Raw genomic sequence first — 23,944 nt, forward strand, 5'->3', positions numbered from 1 at the left:
ATAGTGAATCAACAAAACCACTTTCTGGTCCCAAATCTACTAATAATTATTGATGTCTTTTAGACAAATCACATAAATAAGTGGATGTCAGGATTTTCTTTGTTTTTAAATATCAAAAGTGAAGGAGCTGAACTAATATCCATCTGATTAAATATCATAATCTAATTTGAATATTAACAAAGCACCCACTGTGCACTCTACAATGGCTAGATACTGAGGATCCACACGTATGTAAACTGCACCCATCCCAATTCAAGGCAGAGAGTTAAAATTCATGATTTTATTTTTTCTTATAGTGAAGGTTAAACAGAGAACCAAGTATCATGTGATTCTTAGAAAGAACGTTCTAATAACAAAAGTGCAACAGCTTTAGACATTAGCTTTACCCAGGTGGATACACCTATACACAGGCATATATGCCATATATATGCTGTGGGAGGGAGTGGAAGCAGGGAAAAATATGCCACTTAATGTCGGGTCACTATTTTAAAGGTAGAGTAAAGGTCTGAATCACCTTCAATGAAAGACAAGGAGCTGTATTTCAGTGACTGAGTATACAGAAGAACTGCTTCAATTCAAACTGTATACTTTGACTTCATGGACAGGAAAAATGTACTTTACTAGGAATGTCAGTTATTATAAAACACTGGAGATTTTGGAGGGAGGAAAAAAATCGCAAAGCCTATCCATCCCAGTTGAATATACCATGTATTTTAGTTAGCCTTTCTTAACCAGAGTTCTAAGAGAGAATTAAGCCTTAATACCCTAAGGCATCTATAGTAAGTAGGGAATTAACATCTTTTCCTATGCATCTGGAATTATACTGGTTATCTAAAATCCTTGGGTAAAATAGAGAAAATCATTTTCTGTGTTCTTTTGATCAGAAGAGGAACTCTGGCTGAACTCATTAGTTTGTCAGCATTTGAAAGCTGCTTACCACTGCAAACAGAAGAAGTGATGTTGTACAGAAAAGGATAAAACTGCATACAGCGGATCAACTTCAGGCTGTTTTCACACTCTGGGCATTTGGTGGTTAATTTCAAGGCCTGTCTAAAGGCCTCAAGTGCCCCACTGATATTCTTCAGAGCAAGGTAAGCATTTCCCAGGCTCAAAAAGGTCAGAGGCTGAAAAGAAAAAAAAATCGGCAAAACGTTAATGAACTAATATTTTCTGGGAGTTACAAAACGTTTACAGTATATGGCTTTTGGCTCTTTTTAGGTTACCCCATAAACGTTATCGCTAACTGTCCATTTTATTCATACCAGCCAATTCTAAACTATATAATACATGTAAATGTGTTTACTTTTTTTGCTAAGATAAAAAATATATAAAGTATGTAATATAAACTATATATGTATATATCCCTGTAACGACCATACTGCTCAAGACACTAAAATGTTTTCAGTACTCCAGGAGGTTCCCTTGGGCAATCCAACCCCAGAAGTAACCATTGTTGTGATGTGACTTCTGTCATCATAGTTCTTGAACTTCAGGTAAATGAAATCAAACTGCATGTTCTCCTATGAGTACATGTAATATGTGTCCTTTTGTAGCTTCTTTCACTCAATCTAAAATTCATTCATGCTTCTGTGTACATCAGTAGCTCACTGTTTTTTAAGCTGATGTGTAATGTTCTAACATAAGAATATACCACAGCTTGTTCATCTGATTGGCAGTTGGGCTATTTCCACTTTCGTCTATTATAATAAAGTTACTACGAATATTCTTGTAAATGTCTTGATAGGCATATTGTCCTCATTTTCTTTGAGTATATACTTAGTACAGGTTGTAAGGTAGATGTATATTTAGTTTTAGTAGATACAACCAAATAGTCTTCCAAATGGATGCACAAATTTACACTCCTACCCGCAAGTGTGAGAATTCAGAGACTCTGTATTGTCAGTCCTTTTAATTTTAGCTATTTTAGTGAGCTGCAATAGTGTCTAACTGTGGTTTTCATTTGCATTTCCATGATGAGTAATAATGTTGAGGATTTTTTTTTTTTTTCAGGTGCCTATTGGCCATTTGGATATCCTCATTTCTGAAGTACCTGTTCTTTTCTCTATCTAAAGGAATTAGATTGCCCTTAATGCCTTGAAGGAGCTCTCTGTCTATATTATATATTAGTCTTTTGTTGAAAATATTTATTGCAAAAATCTTCTGTCTATGGTTTGTTTTTTACTCTCTGAATAGTATCTTTTGATAAACAGAATTTCTTAATTTCAATGAAGTTCAGCTTATCATTTTTTTCTTTTATAGTTAGTGCTTTTTGACATCTTTGCCTACTGCAAGGTCATAAAGACTTTCTCCTATATCTTTATAAAGAAGGTTTATTGTTTTATCTTTCATATTTTGGTACATGATCCACTTTAAATTAATCCTGTGTTATGGTGTGAGGCAGAAGTCATAGTTCTTATCTTTCTCCATAAGGATATCATCCAATTACTCTAGCACTAACTTACTGAAAAACCAAAATGTTTTTTCCTCACTGAGCTACAGGTACACCTTTGTCATAAATCAGTGGCCATATTTATGGTGGTCTACTTCTAAATTCCCTATTATGTTCCATTGCTATGTTTGAGTATCTTTGTACCAATACCATACTCATTTAATTACAGTAAATCTCAAAATCTGGTAATAAAAGCCTTCCAACTCTGTTCCTCCCCATCACCCTGCCCCCATTTGTGTGTGTGTGTGTGTGTGTGTGTGTGTGTGTCTATTCTAGGTCTAGTTCTATGTAGATTTTAGAATCAACTTATCAATACACAAACACATATATGCAATTACTAGGTGTTTGACTGAGATTGAATTGAATCTATAAATTGATTTGCAGAGATCTTACATCTGAACAATACTGACTCTCTCAATGTGTGAACATGATGTATATCTCCCTTTACAAGTTGGGTATCCCTTATCCAAAATGCCTGGAACCAGAAATGTTTTGGATTTCAGATTTTTTAACATCTTTGAATATTTTATTATATTTACTGGCTGTACATCCCACATCTGAAAATCCAAAATCCAAAATGCTCCAATGAGCATTTCCCTTGAGTGTCAGGGAGCACCAACCTTGGTGCTCAAAAAGTTTTGGATTTTCGAATGTTTGGGATTTCAGATTTTTGAATTTAGGATGCTCAACCTGTATTTATGTCTTCTTTCTCTTCGTGATATCTTGTAATCAGTATATAAATATTGTATATCTTCTTTTAGGTTTATTCTTAGAAATCTGATGTTTTCTTTATTTCCTTTTTTTGAGACAAGGTCTCATTCTGTTGCCCAGGCTGGTGTGGAGCTCCTGGGCTCAAGAGATCCTCCTACCTCAGCCTCCCAAGTAGCTAGGAGTACAGGTGCATACCACCAAACTTGGCTAATTTTTTTGACTTTTTTGTAGAGAGTGGATCTCATTGTGTTGCCCAGGCTGGTACTGAGCTCCTAGGCTCAAGCGATCCTCCCCTCTTAGCCTCTCAAAGTGCTGAGATCACAGGTGTGAGCCACCACACCAGATCTGATGTTTTCTTGATGCTATTGTAAACAGTGTACTTTGTATGCTATTTTCCAATTGTTTGCTGAGACTCTGTTTTCATAAGCAGCCCAAAGTATTTAGTTTAGGCCATTTTAACTGAAATACATCTATAGTGTTTTTATATTTGCTTGTGTGCCAACCATAAGTTTTAAATTTATTTTATTATTAAAAATAGTTAAAAAGATCTAAGAATGTTTTATTTTCAAACTGTATAATATATCCCTATGTAAAACAATGCTTATGATTTATCCAATTACCTGCTTTTGACTGGGGCTGTTAGATCATCAGAAATTTCTCACTGTAACCAAGCCAGAGGATAAAAAATATTCTAGATTAAGGAAGTCTAACCTAAGCAGCTCAGATTACATTCAAACTATTACTTAGTAGTTCACACCCAGATACAAAATTAAATCCCATACTTAGACTTCAAATGTATCTTTATATTTTGCATAAGGAAACAAAGTGTTATAATTATCCCTATGACAAAATGATGGCTGTAAAAATATCCTGCATTGAGATGAACTGGTTAGCATTTTGGAAAAAAAGTTGAACTTCATCCCTTGAACCAAAAAATAAGTACTGAGTGTTTACTATGTTGCAGGCATAGTTTTGAACATTGAAGATACAGTAGAAAATAAGAAAGGTAACTGCTGCCTTCATAGACCTTACAGTCTAGTGTGGGGATGTCAGTGAGTAAAATGGGACGGAGAAAAATATAGAAGGAAGAAATAGAGGTAGCACTAGATTGGGGGGGGTGGGGAGTGCACCATTTAAAATAGAGTAGTATGAGAGGACTTACTGAGAAGTTAGTATTCATAAGACTTCAAGGAGGTGGAGCAAGCAATGAAGAATATTGGTGGGATGAAGTACTCCAACCAGAGAGGACAGAAAATGCAAAAGACCTGAGGTAGGGGCATGCTTAGTATATTCAAGGAACTACAAGGAGGCAAGTGAGGCTAGAATAGAATGTGCTAAGGAATGACTTGACACAGATAAGGTCAGAAAAGTAACAAGGTCATGTAGGACCTTCCATATCATTACAAACTCGTTTCCCGTGAGTTCTATGGAGAGCCACTGCAGGGATTTTGAGCCAACAAATAACAACATTTGACTTTTTATAAGGATTTCACTGTTGCTGTATGAGAACAGACTGGGGGACAATGGCAGAAGCAGAGACACCAGTTTAGAGGCTATTAAAATAATCCAGACAAAAATAATTATGGTTTGGATGGGACAGCAGTAGAAGCAATGATAAGTAGTAAAATCTGAGGTATATTTTGAAAACAGAATCAACAAGGTTAGCTAGTGGACTGAATTTTCCCTGAGAATAGGAGAAAGGTATGAAGGAAGCCCCTAAGTTTTTGGTCTGAGCTACTGGAAAGATAGCTTTATTATTTCCTGAAATGAGGAAGACTGGGAAGAATAAATTTGGAACGGTGTTAAGGAGTTTGGTTTTGGCCTTTCGTTCTAGAGTGCCCTTTAGACATCTAAGTGGAAATGTCAAGTAAGCTGTTGAATAAAGGAGTCTGGAGTTCAGGGCAAAGGTGACAGGTAATTCAACAGGAAAAGGGCAGTCTTCTCAAGATATGAAGCTGAACAACTGGATATCCGTGTAAATATGAACTTTGATCCCTACCTCACACTACAAAGAAAATTTAACTTGAAATGAATCATAGACCTAACTGTAAAGCCTAAAACTATAAAATATCCAGGAGCCATCACAGGAAAACATCTTTATATATTTGAGAATCAACTATTCAAAGATTAAGCCATAGAAAACAAAAACAAACAGTTTCGTGAGAACACTTGAAATCTAACAATAGAAATCAACATTGAAAAGACTGGCAAACTTACGGGCAATTTTTAAACGCTAAGATAAAAAGGCAAAGAGGGAAAATATTTTTAACACATGAGAGATGGAGTTAAAGAGTTTATCATACAAAGGGTTTGCACAAAATTTAAAAAACAAAATTCTAAAATGAACAAAATGTATATACAAACTTTTACTTTAAAAATACAATTACAAGGTTGGGCGTAAGGGCTCACACCTGTAATCCCAGCACTTTGGGAGGTCAAGGCAGGCGGATCACTTGAGGTCAGGAGTTTGAGACCAGCCTGGCCAACGTGTTTCTACTAAAATACAACCCTGTTTCTACTAAAAGTACAAAAATCAGCCGGGCATGGTGGTGTGCACCTGAAATCCCAACTACTCCAGAGTCTGAGGCATGAGAAGAGCTTGAACCTGGGTGGCGAAGCTTGCAGTGAGCTGAGATCATGTCACTGCACTCCAGCCTGGGTGACAGAGCGAGATTTTGTCTCAAAAAAAAAAGAAAAGAAAAAAGAAAAAAAAGAAAAACAAAAACAACCATAAGATAAAACTTTACGTTACAACAGAGAAGTGGTATTTTTAAGCAAGCAAACTTGTTTTATAAACGTTAATTCATAGGTAGTATAACATGACTAGAGTATTTGCTCTGTGGCCAATCTCCCTGAGTTCAAAACCAAGCTGTGACTTCCCATAAATCCCTTACTCTGTACATTTAACTCTTAAGAGTTTCCTCATCTATCAAAGGGGAAATTCCATCTCACAGGGTTGTTGTGAGGATTAAATTAGTTATTACATGTAAGATGCTTAGTATCGTGCCTGGCTCTAGTAAACAATCAAAAAAATTGGCAGTTATTTCAGTTGTTCAATTCTAATAAAGACACAGGTGGAATTAATATTTTTATACCTTGTTCATGGCAATATATACTGGCCAAATCATTTTAGTGGGTTGTTTGGTATTTTGTGCCAGAGCCATCAAAATATTCATTCTCTTATTGACTTAGTAATTCCACTGCTAACAATCTTTAAGACCTCTGCAGAAAACCATCATTGATAATAGCTAAGTACTGTCAGCAAACTAAATATGCGACAACAGAAAAATAGGTTGTGGCATATCAGTTCATTGGTCCTTTATACAACCATTTAAATTGATGGCTTTAAAATTAGGTAGGAATAAATTTTTAGAGATCACCTGTACAGTAGAGTTGAAACATTATGAAATATTTGTATAGAAGACATGCTTATAAGGAAGAATTTCCAAAAGTTGGGAAGAGGGTGCTGATTAAGGAACATTTTTGGGGCCGGGTGTGGTGGTGCATGCCTGTAATCCCATCACTTTTGGAGGCTGAGATGGGAGGATTGCTCGAGCTTGGGTGTTCAAGACCAGCCTTGGCAACATGGTGAAACCCCATCTCTACAAAAAAATACAAAATTCAGCCATAAGTGGTGGTGCATGCCTGTAGTCCCAGCTACTAGGGAGGCTGAGGTGGGTGCACTACTTGAGCCTAGGAGGTGGAGGCTGCAGTGAGCCGTGACCACGCCACTGCACTCCAGCCTGGGCAACAGAGCAAGACCCTGTCTCAAAGAAAAAAAACAAGGTATATTTTTGGGGTACCCCCCTGATCCATTAATTTATCTTTTTATTCTTATTGTAGCACCATGGTATTTAACAACTAAAATTTTAGTATGATTTTAAAATATCAAAAGGTAACTGATCACTAAAGGAAGTCTTTTTTCTTCAGAAGAATAGTACCTAAGTCCCTTGGCTGAAAACAGTAAAAAGGGAATCATGAAAAGTTTCAAGGGAATACGGCTGCATTGCGCTTTCCATTTCCCACTTTACCACATCTGTTCCCACTGTACCAGCACCTGGTACACAGTAAGCACTAGATAAATATTTCATGTACTTCTCTGGCAATGTGACCTGTTACATAATATTGAGATTGTAAACTTCTGCTTAAAATCCAGTTGTGAATTTGTGTATTTCAAAAGAAAACAGGCAATATTTTCTTCTCATCCTTAAGAAATCAGCTTTCGGATACCATAAATAAACCTCAACCATTCATGCACATCCCTTCTAAAGGTTTCTTTGGATATAAAACCTATAAACATTAAGATATCAGGTATACAATCAATTTAATTGTATATTTATTATAACTGAATTTCATGAAACCTAAAATGACGGCAATTATAACATCCATCCTGATATCAGAGATGTTAAAATATGAAAAACAAAAGTTGTATCTTCAAAACCATGAACTACAAAGCACTGATGTAACTCCATAAGATGCATGTTGAGAGCTTTGGGGCATGAAAATCAATGTATCTATTTATTCTTACGAAAACCATCTTTGAACTGTCCTCTGGCTTGAATGGTATAAGTATTTCTATAAATTAAAGTTGTAAAACAGTGTAATATTAAGCAGTGTGCACGCTGTGATGAGTAGGATAAAATACAAACCAGATGTTTCAGACTGACATAAAAAAGTGGCAGTATATTTTTACAGCTATGTTATTCTTATTTAAATGTAAGTTTCCAAAAAAAACTTAACTGTGTAATTACAAATTTCACTCAAAATTTAAAGAACACATCAAAATGAAACAAAAGCTTTTTCATACTCTCTTGAAATAATGCAAATGCTACTGTGAAAGACAAAACATGACATTTTTTATGCTTTCCCTAGAAAAATACAAATTGTAATCTAAATTTGAGTTACCCTACATAGTATACGGAACTATGAAAACCCTTAAAACCTCACCTCAGAGCTATTGATGGCCAAAGCTTGAAGTAGCAGCTTAGTGGCATCAAGATGAAGGCCGTAATGAATCAAAAGGTTGGCCAAGTTGACAAGAGGAACATCTTGGTATTGAAGTGGAGCTAAATTCAAAGCCCTCTGAAGACAGGCAATAGCAAAAGTGCTATTTCCTACTGCTCTCCAGTATAGTCCAGCTTCATTGAGTATGAGCCAGACAGGAGCATTTGGCTGAAAAATCCAAAAATACTTCAGTTAGTACAAGAATGCAGTACTTGTTCTAAGTAAGATTTTTAATAAGTGTATTTTAACTTTTAATTATAATTAAGAAGCATTTAAGTTTTAGATGTGTATTTTAACTTTTAATTATAATTAAGAAGCATTTAAGTTTTAGATGTCTAAAGTAAATGACTTACCTTATTAATAGCATGAAATAAGAAAGACCCAATTTCTTCTTCTGGGATAGTAGAGTTATTAATACGGGAAAGCAAAATCTGAAACATCAAAAGGAAGACTGACTCAATTGAAAATAACAGGGAAGACATTTGAAAAGAATTTCTATAGATGGCAGTCTTTTCTTGAGCTCCTCAGGAACAGCTAATTTGAACAAATATTTATAATCATATATATGACATAAATTCATTCACATACCAACAGGTGTTGACCTGCTCACATGTATATAATAGTTTAATTAAAAAGTTAAAAAGACATATTTACCCCCACACATTAAAGTAACCTACCATACCCCATTAAAGTCAGCCGAAGTGTTCAGAACCCAAGAAGAAATCATTCAAAAGACAACAGCATGCAATATCTGCTGTAATAAAAATCTACTGTCTTTCCTTCCTGGAAAATACCAGATCCTCAATTATTCTACTTCATGTTCCTGCAGCATTTATATAAGTGTAAACAACTCTAAGGCACAGATCATGGTCTGTTTATCTTTGTATTCCTAGCATCCAAAACAATGTCTGGCACATAATGTTTTTTGCCTAACGAAATGTCTGTTGAATGTAAGTAGTAGTAAGTGCCTATAGTTTTGAAATTAACTTAAAAAAAAAAAAAGGTGGTTGTGATGGTCTGTGATTGCAAAAAAGGTAATTTTTTTTTTCATTTTTATCTATGGAATGATATCTAATATGGTAATCTACAGTAATAAAACACTCATAGTTATACATAATTAATAGGAATTTAGGAAAAGAGCATAACTGAACTTCTAATGTTTGCAGAGTCGTTATCAAATTAATATAAATTCCTAGGGACCTCATATAAGGTCACAGCAGGGTTGATAAGGCCAGAGAAAGAGATTCTTCAAGCTTTCAATTTATATAAACTTCTGGAGGCCTGGAGGATGCAGAGCTAACTTTTAGTGGTTGCAATGGCCTGCATTACACCGACTCCATTAGATAACAGAGAGTTCTGTGCTACTCATCTTTCAAGTGCTCTGAGTTAGAGGAATAGTGTTTAGGTGATCTATGTATAGCAGCTCCAAGGAACTCGCTGGCATTTCTTTAATAGCATGACTGACTTCGCCATCATTTCACCAGTTCTTTAACTCTATCCTTCCATTTTATATACTTAAAACTCAACAGCTACCTTCTATCAATTTTTTGTTCCATTTAAGAGGCTTCTGAAGTCACCCAGAATGGACGGCAATAAATACCAGCCTAAGTGAGCCTTACTTTTCGTGCATGGTCATCTGGCATTTTGGCTTTCAGATCCATGCGAACCTCTAATTCTTTGACTAAGTAGGACAGAGTGTGGCTTTTTCTGAAGTCAGTTATGGAACAGTCAGGGGTTTGGGCCTCTTCTTCTGTAGAATAATCATCACTGCTGAGTTCGTGGATCCTGGCACAAGAAAAAGGAACAAGATTCATATTTTCAAAGTTTGGGTGACTTCAAGATAAAGACTTAACCTTTCAAGTCCAAGGCTGGTGCTCTCAAAGAACCGCTAGATGACAATCATGCAGAATCAGGTGCTTTGCCAAATCCATCAGCACTTGCCTGAGTCCTTTGTTTTCTGGAGGCAGAAAATACGTTGGCAATTCCCCACCAACAGGGACTCTAGGGTAGCTTTCTGTACAATCTGCTCTTTTAGGCCACAGAATATGCTGTTTGTCCTGATAAACAAACAAAATTTCTCATAAATTTCTTTGGAATCAGTATTTCAATATGCTAAATAAACTTTTAAAATGATATAAATATACTACAATAATTGAACAAAACTATAATATCTTAAGATGATGGTAGACTCTATAATATTCCTGCTACTGCAGATTATTAATCTAAGTCAGTAATTCTACCTGCTTTACCACAGACTGGTTCAGGGTTGGGCGGGTATAAGCCAGTTGAGCCAGTGAGACACAAGAAGAGGCTTGCTTGGGGCTTTTCGGAAAGAGAAGCAAGTCTTAGGCTCTTATGTTACACATGAACAAAAAATCATGTTGTTCCAGTTGCTGCTGGCTGTCATCTTATGACCATGAAAAAAACCAAGCTTTTGGATGAAACCAATACTGTGGATGGCAGAGTGAAGAAAAAAAACAAAAAAAAAAGAAAAAGAAGAAATGGGTCACTGATGACATCACTGGACCACTGAATCAACCAGACCTGAAGTTTATCCTATTTCTGGACTTCCTGTAGTAACAGGCACATTTTCTTTGTGTTTAAGTTAATTTGAGGTGGAGCTTATGACTTGTACCTGAAAGCATACATAAGCCTATAAAACCTATTTGAACACTATTTTTCCCTGAACTAAGGTCTTTTCTTTGCCAATGCCAAAGTTTAACAATTGTTTTATGATTTGTAAAATGTTAATTTTCTCAAAATATAAATAAGATGTACCAGAGGCTTACTAAACTTAAATCTTCAAGCTATCAAACTTTGAGGGATTTATATTAAATATAATTAAATCGAAGTGGCTGTTTAATTCTGTTAAACCCTTGATTAAATTCTGAAAATTTAATGGTGAATAAAAAGCACATAGTCTCTGTCCTCATACCTTGGTATCTGCCTCAGCTAACCTACAATTCTTTCTTAGCTAGTCTAGAAAGGCACATGCACTAACTTGTTTATTGTCTGTATCATCCACCAGAATGTAGGCTCCAGAAGAGCAAGCGGGCTTATCTATTATACTGCTAGCATTAGCCTGGCACACAGGTGGGAGTTCAATAAAAGAATGCCGATTAAGCGAAGTATATAAAAACATACACTTGGGTCAAGTTTAGAAACTTGTTAAGGTTGGTAATAATACTCAGAGGATAAAGCTTTGAATTGAAATCAGGGTGTCTATCTGCTCTACTTGATTGGGAAAAACTCAAGGCAGAAATTGCATCTTACTCATTCACTACCTAGCAGAATGGCTTCCATTTAATAGAAATGTACTACACATTTGCTGAACTAATCTGAACAGTCATAGAGGCCATATTAGTCAGTGAGGTTGAGGGCCACTGCTTTAATGGATCTTGTCAGTTTGAGAAAACTGCTTCATCATCCTCTATTAACTTACCCTATATGCATCAGAGTCCCTGCCCCAAATCCAGAGAATAGAATGGGCTACGGGAGAAGACTTGACCGAATCATTGATATCACTCTGATTTGATTGAACATCAAAGTTCACAGACATCATACTGGAGGTTGATGAATCCTCACCAAACTAGAAAATGAAACAAAAAGTTCAATCAAATTGAAAGTGGAAAAGGAGTTGTGACTATAATTTAACTCACACCAAAAAAGCGAGTGAATATTCAAAATTAGTAGAAAATCAGAAAGTAGCTCAGTAATAAAGCAATTGGATCTTTTAATTTTAAGAGCTATGCCCCAACGATATTCTTTCATGGATAATACATAGTTAGCAACTTTCAATAACTTTGCCATTGGAGTATGAGAAAAACGGCATAGGTCGTTTTCCTGTCCCTTTGCTTCATTTTTATGATTTACTCTCTTTAGGTTAATAATTAGCTAATTGAGAAATCTGGTTAATTATTCCCCTTTTCTTCCTACACTAAAATGCTCACCACTCTAAAATTAGCGTGCCGTGTGTGGGTAGAGGCGAGGGAACTTAAGAAAGTATTCTTAAGGGTTCTATAACTATCACTTAAGGATTACAGACTGTTGTGCAATCAATTACAAAGAAAAGTTTTGGGGGTGAAAGGGTAACCTAGAAGATGAGAGAACACAAACATATACAGCCTTCCTTCAAAGCAAGGTGGAACAATGTTGGATATACTTACAAAGATGCTTGTGTGTTTCTGAAACCTTGCTAGATAATGAGAATGGGACTGGGGATGTGATGGGGTAGGAAAGACATAAGAAAAAGGAATGAATATGATGAATTTGTAGCTCTAGGTCTTTATGAATAGGAATGGATTCTTTCACTATATAGCAGTGATACAATTTTATGAATATAGACTATTGGAAGCTACACTCCTTCAAATGATCTGTCTTGAGACCATGAAAAAGTCCAAAAGGTACATTGGGTTTCAATCTATTTCATTTCTAAACATCCCCCTTTCTTCCCTTTAAAATGCTTGGTTTTAAGATAAAGAGCTATAATCCCAGAGGGTGTGAATCTGGTCTTCTTTATTTTTTCCCTTGGAAATCAAACATGAGATATTGCTGGGAGCTGGTTTACAATACTCATAGGAAGCTTTTGGTCTCTATCACTATTTCCCCTTTTAAATGGCTTCTTAATTTTTCTCTTATTTTTTCCCAATGCAGTCTGGATTTTTCCAATTAAAGAGTTCTAAGTTTTTGTGGTTTGTCCTCCTACAGATGCTCTCCTAATCTCTTAGTTATCTTAATTAGTTATTGCTGGAAATTTCTATATCTACAATTAGACATGATAAGTTTTCTCTAAGATAGAATAAATGTTTTATTTCTAATACAGGTTGAGTATCAGTTTTCTGAAATGCATGATCAGGAGCATTTCAGATTTGAGATTTTTTTGGATTTTGGAATATTTTATTACACTTACCTGTTAAGCATCCCAATCAAAAAATGTGAAATCCAAAATGCTCCAATGAACATTTCTTTTGAGCATCATGTCAGTGCTCAAAAAGTTTCAGTGTTTGAATCTTCTTTTTTTATACTCAGAATTCTGGCTGTACTTGCTGTCTGTATCACTTATTCAACATCAATTATATACTATTTGGTATCATTATATGTGTTAGTTCTTCCCAACTAGATAGATTAGGATTGTATACATGTATGTGTGTGTGTATATATATGTGTATATATAGCGACAGAAAGTGAGAGAAAGTACACACCTAGCAGTGTGCTTAATAAAGATTTTCTGTTGATAATGAGCATTTTGTTGGTGGTATTGGTTGAGGCAATATAATTGGACTGATTACTTTAGGAAACAAATAGCATGGTTGCTCTCAAATTTTAAATAGGTCTTACTCTAATAGGGAAAGTGGGGAGATAAAAGCTTTGAGTTCAATAATAATAATAGCCCAATTCTAGCTCCCATGGTAAAGGAGAAAAGAATCAAATGCACGTGCATATAAATATTTAGATGGTACTTTGAGAAATAGAAAGCATCCATGGAGTTACTGAGTACTCCCTATAAAATCTGACTTTGTAAACATAACAACATAACAGATAATCAAAATCTCTCTCTCGCTCTTTCTTTCTTTCTTTATTTATTTTTTTGAGACACAGTCTTGCTCTGTTGCCCAGACTGGAGTGCAACGGCATGATCTGGGTTCACTACAGCTTTGACCTCCAGAGCTCAGATGAATCTCCCGCCTCAGCCTCCCGAGTAGCTGGGACTACAGGTGCATGCCACCATGCCTGGACAATTTATATATGCTTTTGTAGAGATGGAGTTTCACCATGTTACCTAGGCTGGTCTTGAACTCCTGGGCTCGTGATCCTTCTGCCTCTGTCTCCCTAAGTGCTGAGATTACAGGCGTGAGCCACTGTGCCCAGCCTCAAAATCTTAAATATCTAAATGATAATCACAAATTTTAGAGATCAAATATACAAAGAATCAAGGGGAAAAACAAAAGTTTTAAAAAATCTTTATAAAGCAAACGTTTATAAGAATTAGATTGGACCAAGAAAAAGACCTGAACATAGTCCACATTTTCAAAGATATCTCCACGATGATAGCGTACAGGCTGGTCCCACTGGCAATGTAAACTATGCTGCTGGTTGACCAGTCGGCATATCTGATGATTTCCTGGAATAAGAAAGGAAATTACACAAATGATGAGCAAGGTCAACAATGCCAATGTGATTTTCTTAGACTAAGTCATTTAGTATCAACCCTGTATCCCTCAGAGCCTAGCAGGCTACTTACATAGGATGTACTTATATAGAGAAATATTCATTAATGGTTAATCAAATTAAATCATTCTAAGAAGTCCTGGTTTTTCCTTCTATAAAAACAAAGGGACTCCACTAGATGATTACTGAGGTATCTTTCAGCAATTATGGTCTATGATTGTAAAATCTATTGATTACATCGTTTTAAGAGACTTTGGCCATCTTTCTGGAGAGAATTTGCTTTACATACTTCATAATTTTGTTTCAAATGCATATATAAGAGCTCAGGTTGCATTTCAATATACTGGGCGGTAAGTAATTCCAAAGACTGAGCATACTTTTTACACTCATAATAGCAAAGAAAACTTGTTAAGGGAATTGTAAAATAAACTATAAATGGTCACAGCTAAGTGCCAAAGGTTAAGAGGCTTTCTTGACCAACATACTTATCAAGGGAGAAGGGTATAATTAAGAGATTCTATTAATTTATTCTCTGGTATTGAGTTGTCAGATCTGCTCCCTTGTCATTAGAAACAAAACATTCTAGATATAACCAAATCATTGTTCTCATGCCAACCCAACCCTCTTCCCAGAAAAATAAAATTGGACACATACACAAATCTACATATAATTTTGAGGAGGATTTCAGAACCCCCTGAAACTAATCCATCGACCCAGGTTAAGAATTCCAGTCTAAAATTTTACTTCTAAAATACCGTTTTTAAGACAGCAAGAAAAAAAGGAGTATGGATGGGTTGTTTGTAGGGTGGGTCTGGCTTGAATTCACTTAGTGTAAGGCCTTGTTACCCACAGTGCAGAATTTTCAGACCCGCGGCAACAGGCATCACCTGGGAGCTTATTAGGAAGGCAGACTCTCAGGCCTCCATTCAGACCTACTGAATCATAATCTGCATTTCAACAAGATCTCCAGGAGACTGATATGCATATTAAAGTAGGAAAAAAAACAGATGTTGAACACAGAACGCAAATAACTGTTAAGACTTCTAGGATCTACAAGACTTGTTTTTTATTTCAAAATGTAAATTTGAAAAAAGCAAGGCAGACCCAACCAGCTCCCCAGGCCTCCTGGTATACCCACAGTGATGAATCATGCTTTCAAGATGTAGGGAAGTCATAAACACAACTTCACACTGCTTTAAGGCTACAAGAAAGTTATGATAGTAAAGCATGCTAAAAGTGAATTTCCTAACCTGTCTTCAACTACTTGGAGTCACTACTTACCTAATTGTGCCTCTTTTGCCATCTGAGTCTCATGAATGATATTTCTTAAGATTTGCTCCTCCTGAATCAGTTTGTGTTTTTCTAGGATTTCCTGCTGTCTCAGGTAGTGGTCATGCTGCTTTTGATACTCTTTTAACTCATTCAGTGTTCGCTGGAGAGATCTTAACATTTTTTAATACCAGGAAAAAGTTAGAGCTATAAAATCATAAATTTTAAACCCACTTAAACGCATAGATTTTTCTGGTTCTCAGCAACAATTACTGTGTGTTTTCCTTTTATTTAACATACAACCCTGTACCACCAGTTCAAGAATAATAGGGCAAAAAGATAAATGTGAAATTCTTCCTTTAAATACAACTTTTTTAAAAAAGAAATGGAGTCTTGCTCTGTTGTCAAGGCTGGATGGAGAGGCCTGATTGTAGCTCACTGCAGCCTTGTACTCTTGGGCTCAACTCCTGGGCTCAAGGGGTCCTCTTGCCTCAGCCTCCTGAGGAGTATCTGGGACTAAGGCACACACCACCATGCCTGGCTAATTTAGTTTTAGAAACTGGGTCTTGCTATGTTGCCCAGGCTAGATTTGAACTCCTGGCATCAAGTGATTCCTCCCCTCCACCCTGCCTCAGTCTCCGGAATAACTGGGATTACAGGCATCAGCCATGACACCTGGCAATACAACTATCATGACATCAAATGGTATGTTGCATTTTTCAGGTGCCATAAAAAAAATACATGACAATATACAAGTTTATGTATTTAACAACTCTATTTCTCTCTACAAAATTTGCATTAGTTCCATCAACATTCAAAGTCTTTCTAGAATCCTTTCCTCCTTTTCACTTTTTCCCTAGATTCTGCTTAAAGACAAAGTTAAGAGTTAGGGGCCACAGTACTTTGCTTTCATACTCTAGCTTATTGGTTACAGGCCAGGAAAAACTACAGAAACTATGCTTCGAAAGGAATATGCTTCACCACCTGATTTCAGTAAATCAGCTGCCTGATTACATTTAATCAGAAAACCCATACTGCCTATTACACACGGTAACATATAGAGATTTTAGGAGCTATACAGATTGTGTAAAGATACAGCCAGCTCAATTATTAAGAGCATGATATTGGAAAAAGCTCAGCCAGGTATAACAGAAACCAGTTATGAATAAGCAAGCTGTCATCCTTTTTACTTCCTACCACATTATGCCTTAAAAAGATTGGAAAATAAGCAAATACAAAAGTTTAACGAGTTCTAAATCTCTGTTTAATTCTCTACTAACCAAAGTAAACTCAAATATTACAGCTAATTCTGAGATATGAAAAATTCACTTCTGAGTTAACATGAAGCTTCTTAACTAGCCCTACTGATTGAAGGAAATGTTTTTTAACTTATTATATCTCAAGGATCAAATACAATAGACTTCCATTACGGTACAACCTAACACACAATCATGATGAAAACGTGGGCCAAATAATGTCTCTCAATGCCATTTAACTACCTTAACAATAGCCCAACCCTAGGAGCCACCACCTCTCTCCAAGAGGAGAAAGATCAGCTATTGCACATGTAAGTGATTTTACTGAAACTTAGTATATTCTACGGAAATAAAAATGTAGTCAACGAAGTTAGTAAGTATCCCAGTCTCCCCACCTCAACTGACTTCATAAAAGTAATCAATGGTCAAAATTGTCAAGATTTAAGTGACAGCTTTTACTACAAATATTCTCTAGTTGCAGGAATCCATACAATTAAAGATATTCCTCTACACAACCACTGAATTATGCTAAACCACCAGGACTTACAGAAAAAGGATAGGACTTGCAGTAGTGAAGAGGTTTCTTTCTTAATTCCAATTACCAAATTAACACTGATATCCCCTACACAGATTTAACCTAAGGTTCGATAGTGCTAGTGCTTGAGTGAAATTTTTCCTCTCAATTACCTATGTTGAGCCTCCAATTTCTGCTCCAGTTTTTGCTGACATAGGACAGCATGCTTCCTCTTTATAGCTTGCTCAAACCCAGGTCTGGCCTGCAAAGCGTGGTCATAACAGAGCACTGAGTGGTTATATTCCCCAAGCATCTGAAGAGACAAAAACAAACATACGCATACACACACACACACACACGGGAAAAAAAAATGTTAGCCATGGCCTGGTTGCATCTGTCCAAATCCTCTAATATTTATGAGATCACACCTACATCTTACTCTACAGTGACCATTATTTTGATCAGTGACCAGATCCCTACAATATTAAGGCATACTATAGGATGGTTTAGTTGGAAGGTATTGCTAACCTTAAAAGGTGTAACCTGTAGAAGTTTAAAATTCCAATTTAATTATTATTATTTTTTTTTGGCAAGAGACTAGAATAATTACATTACTGTGTTGAGGATTTTTCTTCCTCCTAATTTCACTTCCATTGTTCAGACCAAAAAAGGAATGGAAAAAAGTAACATTCTACTGAGGGGGGAGAAAAAAAAAAAAAGAAAGTGGCAACTAGCATGACTCATGAAACAAAGAGTAGTACTTACTGCATATATATTCCCCAAAGTATAATAGCTGGTGAAGAAGTCACTGTCATCCAGAGCTGCATGGACCACAACAGCAGCATCAGCAGAGAAGTGTGCTCTGTGTAGAACGTTTGCCAGGTTGACCAGGGCAATGTCTTTATTGTGCCTAAGGAAAGCAGCACATATTCCATGATTATGTAGAACCACTTGACAAGGAAAAATGACATTCAAAGTTACTTGTGCTTAGGAAACTAAGATATAGGTGGAGAAAATAAGATAATCATAGTGTTTCATTTTTAAATTATTGATGGTTCTTAATCTGATAGCTACAAATTTTGTCACTAAAATAAGGTATTGCAGACACTGTATGATTTTACAATTTATTTAGGGCTTATATTTGCTTTAAGAAAAGTTAAACTTAGTTTATGATAATTCCATTCAAGTATCATGTGAATCATAGGGCATCTACATATTTTTTCCTTAATGGAAATGGAAAGTATATTACACAATTGTCACTTTGAAGTTTTTGACATCTGTGATTTTTTTTTTTTTTTTTTTTTGTGGTGGGACTTATTTCTTTGAACAGGGATGGAGAAAAGTATATAATGCAATGTTGCTTCTTACTGCTTTCTTATGTATTGTTTCTTTAACAGTCCTGAGGAATGTGGAAAATCAGGTCCAGAAGAGGAGGAATCTTACCTGGAAGAGAAGTGAAGTGCTCGCATGGCACATTCTACTACCTGATATGGCTCATTCTTAATTCTCCAGTAAAATGAAGCCATGTTATACAGTACCCACGAGGAAGTGTTCTAGAGATTAAAAAAGTAAAATTACAAACACGACTCAAGACAGTTTAACTTAGAATACTCAAAAGGAGCACCTTTAATATTCTGGCTCTTCTGAAATTCAAGAGGAAGAAGAGCCAGACTGAATGATAAGCAATGATAAAGAACAGGACACAGTACAAAGAAACTATACCTGTCAAAAGAGCATTCTAATCATCAGCTAAGCACGTGCATTAGGGTGTGATCTTCATATAGAGACCATCCAATTCCAGCTTATTCCAAGACGGAAATAAGAAAAATCCCACCAACTGACCACAACTTGTTGAGCCCTTTTTCAGGACTTCAGAAATTAAGTCAGAAGACCTCATCTACTTAGAAATAGCTCTAACATGAAATTCCTGAAATTAACATTTTAGAATTTTTTCTATTTATGTAGTATCTGAGTGAAGGCACAAACAGGCTTACTCTAAACATAAAGACAAAAAAAAAAAAGAGGAAAAAGGGCCAAAAACATGAACAAACAGCTAAGAAGTATGTAAAATGTGTAACTTCACAAAGAAATAGAAATTTAAAAGATACAAGTTTTCCTTTTACAAAGTGGCAAAGACTAAAAAGAAAGCCAATACTTACTGAATATTATTAACTTTAGATATTAAACTATAGAAATGCTAAGTTACTATAGCATTTCTGGGGGACAATTTGACATGTATGTAAAAAGCTTTAAAAATGTAATGTATATCACATTAACATACATATTAATGTATATTACATTTACCCTTTGACTCCCACAATTCTACTATTAAAAACGTATACTATGGGGAATAATTATGTTTTAACTATAAAGCTGTGTAAAAATCAAACTCCAAAAGAATATATTACAAACCAGTTTTGAAATTATTAATTTTACTTTCTTTTATAGATTTTCAATGAATCTTTCACAAGGACCAATTATTTTTAAACGAGTTATTTTAATGTAGTTAAAAATAGTTTAAATTTAGTTAAACGTAGTTTTTTAAGACTACAATAAGTACAATCCTGCATTATTCATCCTTACGTATTGTCTTCAAGAAAAGTATGTGATTTTTGAGTGATGCAATTACAGATTTTAACATTATGAGCAGATCAACTATGAACTTCTACTTGAAGCTGGTTAAAGCACAGTACATTCTTCACAACTGACTTGTGGCCGGGGTTTCAGTTTTCTTTTTGATGGCCTTTTGTGAAAGTTGTTTTTCAAATCAACAAATGCTTTGGTTTTGATTTTCATCTTTTATTTTCACATTATAATGTAAACTGGGACAAAAAGTTCAATTAAAAGTTCTACATGAGGCCGGGCGTGGTGGCTCACGCCTGTAATCCCAGCACTTTGGGAGGCCTAGGCGGGCGGATCACGAGGTCAGATGGAGACCATCCTGGCTAACATGGTGAAACCCCATCTCCACTAAAAATACAAAAAATTAGCCGGGCGTGGTGGCGGGCACCTGTAGTCCCCAGCTACTTGGGAGGCTGAGGCAGGAGAATAGCGTGAACTCGGGAGACGGAGCTTGCAGTGAGCTGAGATTGCGCCACTGCACTCCAGCCTGAGCAACAGAGTGAGACTCCATCTCAAAAAAAAAAAAAAAAAATAGTTCTACATGAACTACTGAAGAGATCATGATAAGTTAAATATCTATCATAGCATACTGGGGGTAAGATAAAAATATATATTTAAAGAAATATCTTTCTGTAGTTCTCATAAAATCTCCCCCAAATCTATAAATGTTCTAATGTTACTGTGAATTACTCCCTCCTTCCTTTGACCACTTTCTGCCATTGACTCTTAGGACACCACATTCTGCAGGATACCCTTTCTGGTCTTTTTTGCTGGCTTTCCCCTTCTGCTTGATAACTACATGTGGGAGGTGCCCAGGAGTCAGACAGGCTTCTTCTCAAACTTCAGTCTTCCCCAGATGACTTCATCCAGTTCCATCGCTTCAGATATTCATTATTTAATAATCAATCTCCATGTGCCCAACTCTAACTTTCCCTGAAATTCCAAACTCATATAGGTATTTCAAATTTAACATGGCCCAAATAGAACTCTTATTTTCTCTTCTCCCACCCCAACCCTCTCCTCCAAGTTGTTCAAGTCAAAAATTTAAGTTTTCCTTGATTCCTCTTTTGCCCTCAATCCCCACATCTAACTCATCAGCTTCTAAACTCCTGAATATCTCCTGAATAGTTCAAGTCCTCTCATTTCCACTACTAACAATTGCTAGTCCAAACCACCTTCATCTCTCTCTTGAACTACTGCAACAGCTTTCTAACAGGTCTATTTCCAGTCGTGGCCCCTTCAATAACTTCTTCATATAGTAATCAAAGTGATCTTTTCAACTATTAATTGCAATACATTGCTTCTCTGCTCCAACTTCTCAGCACACTTGGAATAAAATCCAAAATCCTTACCCCGGATTTCAGACCCTTACATAATCTGGCACTGGCCTACTTCTCTGGCTTCATTCCTTATCATCCTTCCCCTTGCTCACCAGGTTCCAGCAATACTGGCCTGAATTTGGCTGCCTGCCACCTGTTATGGACTGAAAGTCTATCTATGTCTCCTCAAAGTTCATATGTTCAAGTGTTATCAGGCCTGTGAGGAGTGGATAAAGGCTAAATGAGGTCATAAGGATTGGGGCCCAAATTTGGTTTCTTCCTATAAGTGTCCTTGTAAGAAGTGGAAGAGACAGATCTCTCTCTGTCTTTAAGCATGCACACAGATGAGGCCATGTGAGGACACGGAGAGAAGGCAGCCATATGCAAGGCAGGAAGAGAGGCCTCACCAGGAACCAAATCACTGGGACCTTGATCTTAGACTTCCCAGCCTCCAGACTATGAGAAATAAATTTAAGCCACCTAGTATGTGGTATGAACAAATATATTTGGTCTTTGTCCCTAGTTCCTGACACACAAACCTGAAACTTGAAGAATCACAGGAGTAATGTGTATCTTTCATATGCTAATGGGATGACTGGAGGCAGGTGGCCCCCAGATAGCTTCAGGACAGATGCTGGTCCCAGCAAAGCCAAGGCATGATCAGAGGGTTAGATCTTTCAGAATCCCATCCTCCCCCTGTCCTTCGGGGAGAGGAGAGAGAGATTGAGTTCATCACTCATGGCCAATACTTTAGTCAATCATGCTTACATAGTGAAACCTCCATAGAAACCCTTAAACAACAGAGTTTTGAGAGCTTCTGGGTTGGTGAACACATTGAGACTCTAGGAGGGTGGTGTTCTGGAGAGGACATGGAAGCTCTGTGCACCCCTTCCCCCTATTCCCTGGCTTATGCCTTTTGCTGTTCCTGAATTGCATCCTTTACAATAAACCAATAATAGTAGGTAAAGTGCTTTCCTGACTTCTGTGAGCTGTTCTAACTTGGGGAGGCAGCTGTGGGAACATCCTGACTTTATAGCTGATTTGTCTGGTGGCCTTGACTTGCGACCGGCATCTGAAGTGCAGGTAACCTTGTGGGACTGAGTCCTTGACCTGTGGGGTCTGTGCTAACTCCAGGTAGTTAGTGTCAGAATTGTATTGAGTTGTAGAACACCTAGTTGATGTCGGGAGAACCAGAGAATTAGTCGTGTGAGAAAAAACTCCATATATTTGGTGTCAGAAGTGTTTTGAGCAGAAACGGTCCAAAGTGGTACTTTGTTATGGAAGCCTGAGCAGACAAATACAACCACCTAACCTCAATCAGGATTCAGAGCCTTTGCTGTGGCCTAGAATGCTCTTCCGTGGTCCTTGAATTTTGGTTTCTTCTTATGATTCAGGTGTCAGCTTAAATTTCACCTTTCTGGAGAGGATAACCCCAACTGCTAGATCTAAAGTAGCCACCCAGTTACTTTCTGTTTTAATTTTCTATAGAACACTTACCACTATGGTCTACTCTCAACTAACCATTCTCTGAAGGACACTGTAAAATCCTGGGCCAGTTTTCTCTTATTACTCATCAAGTTCTGGGAACGTAAAAGTTTTACATTACCTTCAGAAAAATAAGATGAAGATGGTAACACAGCTACAGAAATAAACATATAAAGCATTTGAAAGTCAAGTTATTATCGGACTTTTATCTGAAAATTCCTCTCAATATACAAAGCTATGTATTTGAATAAACTGTATACAAAGGTGGCAATTATACATCTTATTTTATACCACTATAATACTGCTTAGAAAGTAAACTGCATTTTATGATACTCTTTAGGCACAAAGAACAGCAAAAACATTTTCCAAATGCCCACGTTAATCCTGAATGATACATTTAAATTCTTGGATCCTGTTACATAATTCCCTATTTCATTTTTTTTTAAAGTAGATATTCCCTTAAAAGAAAGTGAAGATTTTGTTGCTGGTGAGATTCTTTTTCTGTCTCAGAAAACAGTAATAATACATGTATTGTGTATAGATATATTAACGACACTAAAACATTAACTTTCTTACTTACACAATGTATATAATCCAGCCTATAAACCCTGTTGCTTATGTCAGTTTATATTTTGTTTTTCATCAATTAGTTTAGATAAAACTTTCCAGCATCTCTTCCTGGGAAAGGAGACTAGTCTATCCATTTTTCTCCCCAGCACTGAACTATGCAATTTGCATCAATGTAAGTGTAATTTTAAATCATCTTCTAGATAAAAACAAATTAGTCAGGTATTTTCCAAAATAAAAATATCTTCTGTTTACACAGAGCCTGCTGGCTCTTTAAGTGACTGATGACTTACCTTCTGTAGGCCTTCATGAATGAGGTGACCTATGTCATCTATACTCCTTCCTAACCGTTTAGATAAATATGTGAAGACTGGGTCTTCTTTAGGTAGTAGAGGTGCAGAAAGATTAACTCTCTCTTGTACACCCTGAAGAGAAGAAAAAGATTCAAAAGACATATCAAAGGATATAAAAGATGACAAATAATTCAGTATCTTGTAGTATTTATTTTGAAATATGAATATTTTGGAATTTTAAGAAATAAGAGATGTCTATAAAATTATAAAGCTGTTCGGAAGGAGAG

The 23,944-nt window shown here is 36.3% G+C and overlaps 1 protein-coding gene across 3 annotated transcripts in view; it reads right to left on the reverse strand.

Moving 5' to 3' along the window:
- The window catches only part of TTC17 (tetratricopeptide repeat domain 17), a 137,861-nt gene that overhangs the window by 79,626 nt on the left and 34,291 nt on the right, over positions 1 to 23,944 (reverse strand). For all 3 annotated transcript variants that reach the window (XM_054441666.2, XM_054441668.2, XM_054441669.2), the window contains exons 5-16: positions 23,658 to 23,789; positions 18,815 to 18,924; positions 18,137 to 18,281; positions 17,545 to 17,684; positions 15,614 to 15,774; positions 14,173 to 14,285; positions 11,607 to 11,753; positions 10,106 to 10,221; positions 9,784 to 9,949; positions 8,518 to 8,595; positions 8,108 to 8,332; positions 938 to 1,124 (exon numbers count right to left, since the gene is read on the reverse strand). In XM_054441666.2, coding sequence (XP_054297641.1) covers positions 938 to 1,124; positions 8,108 to 8,332; positions 8,518 to 8,595; positions 9,784 to 9,949; positions 10,106 to 10,221; positions 11,607 to 11,753; positions 14,173 to 14,285; positions 15,614 to 15,774; positions 17,545 to 17,684; positions 18,137 to 18,281; positions 18,815 to 18,924; positions 23,658 to 23,789 — 1,720 coding nt within the window. The remainder of the gene's footprint in view (positions 1 to 937; positions 1,125 to 8,107; positions 8,333 to 8,517; positions 8,596 to 9,783; positions 9,950 to 10,105; positions 10,222 to 11,606; positions 11,754 to 14,172; positions 14,286 to 15,613; positions 15,775 to 17,544; positions 17,685 to 18,136; positions 18,282 to 18,814; positions 18,925 to 23,657; positions 23,790 to 23,944) is intronic.

This window comes from Pongo pygmaeus, chromosome 9, assembly GCF_028885625.2.
Source record: "Pongo pygmaeus isolate AG05252 chromosome 9, NHGRI_mPonPyg2-v2.0_pri, whole genome shotgun sequence".
Lineage (NCBI taxonomy): Eukaryota > Metazoa > Chordata > Mammalia > Primates > Hominidae > Pongo > Pongo pygmaeus.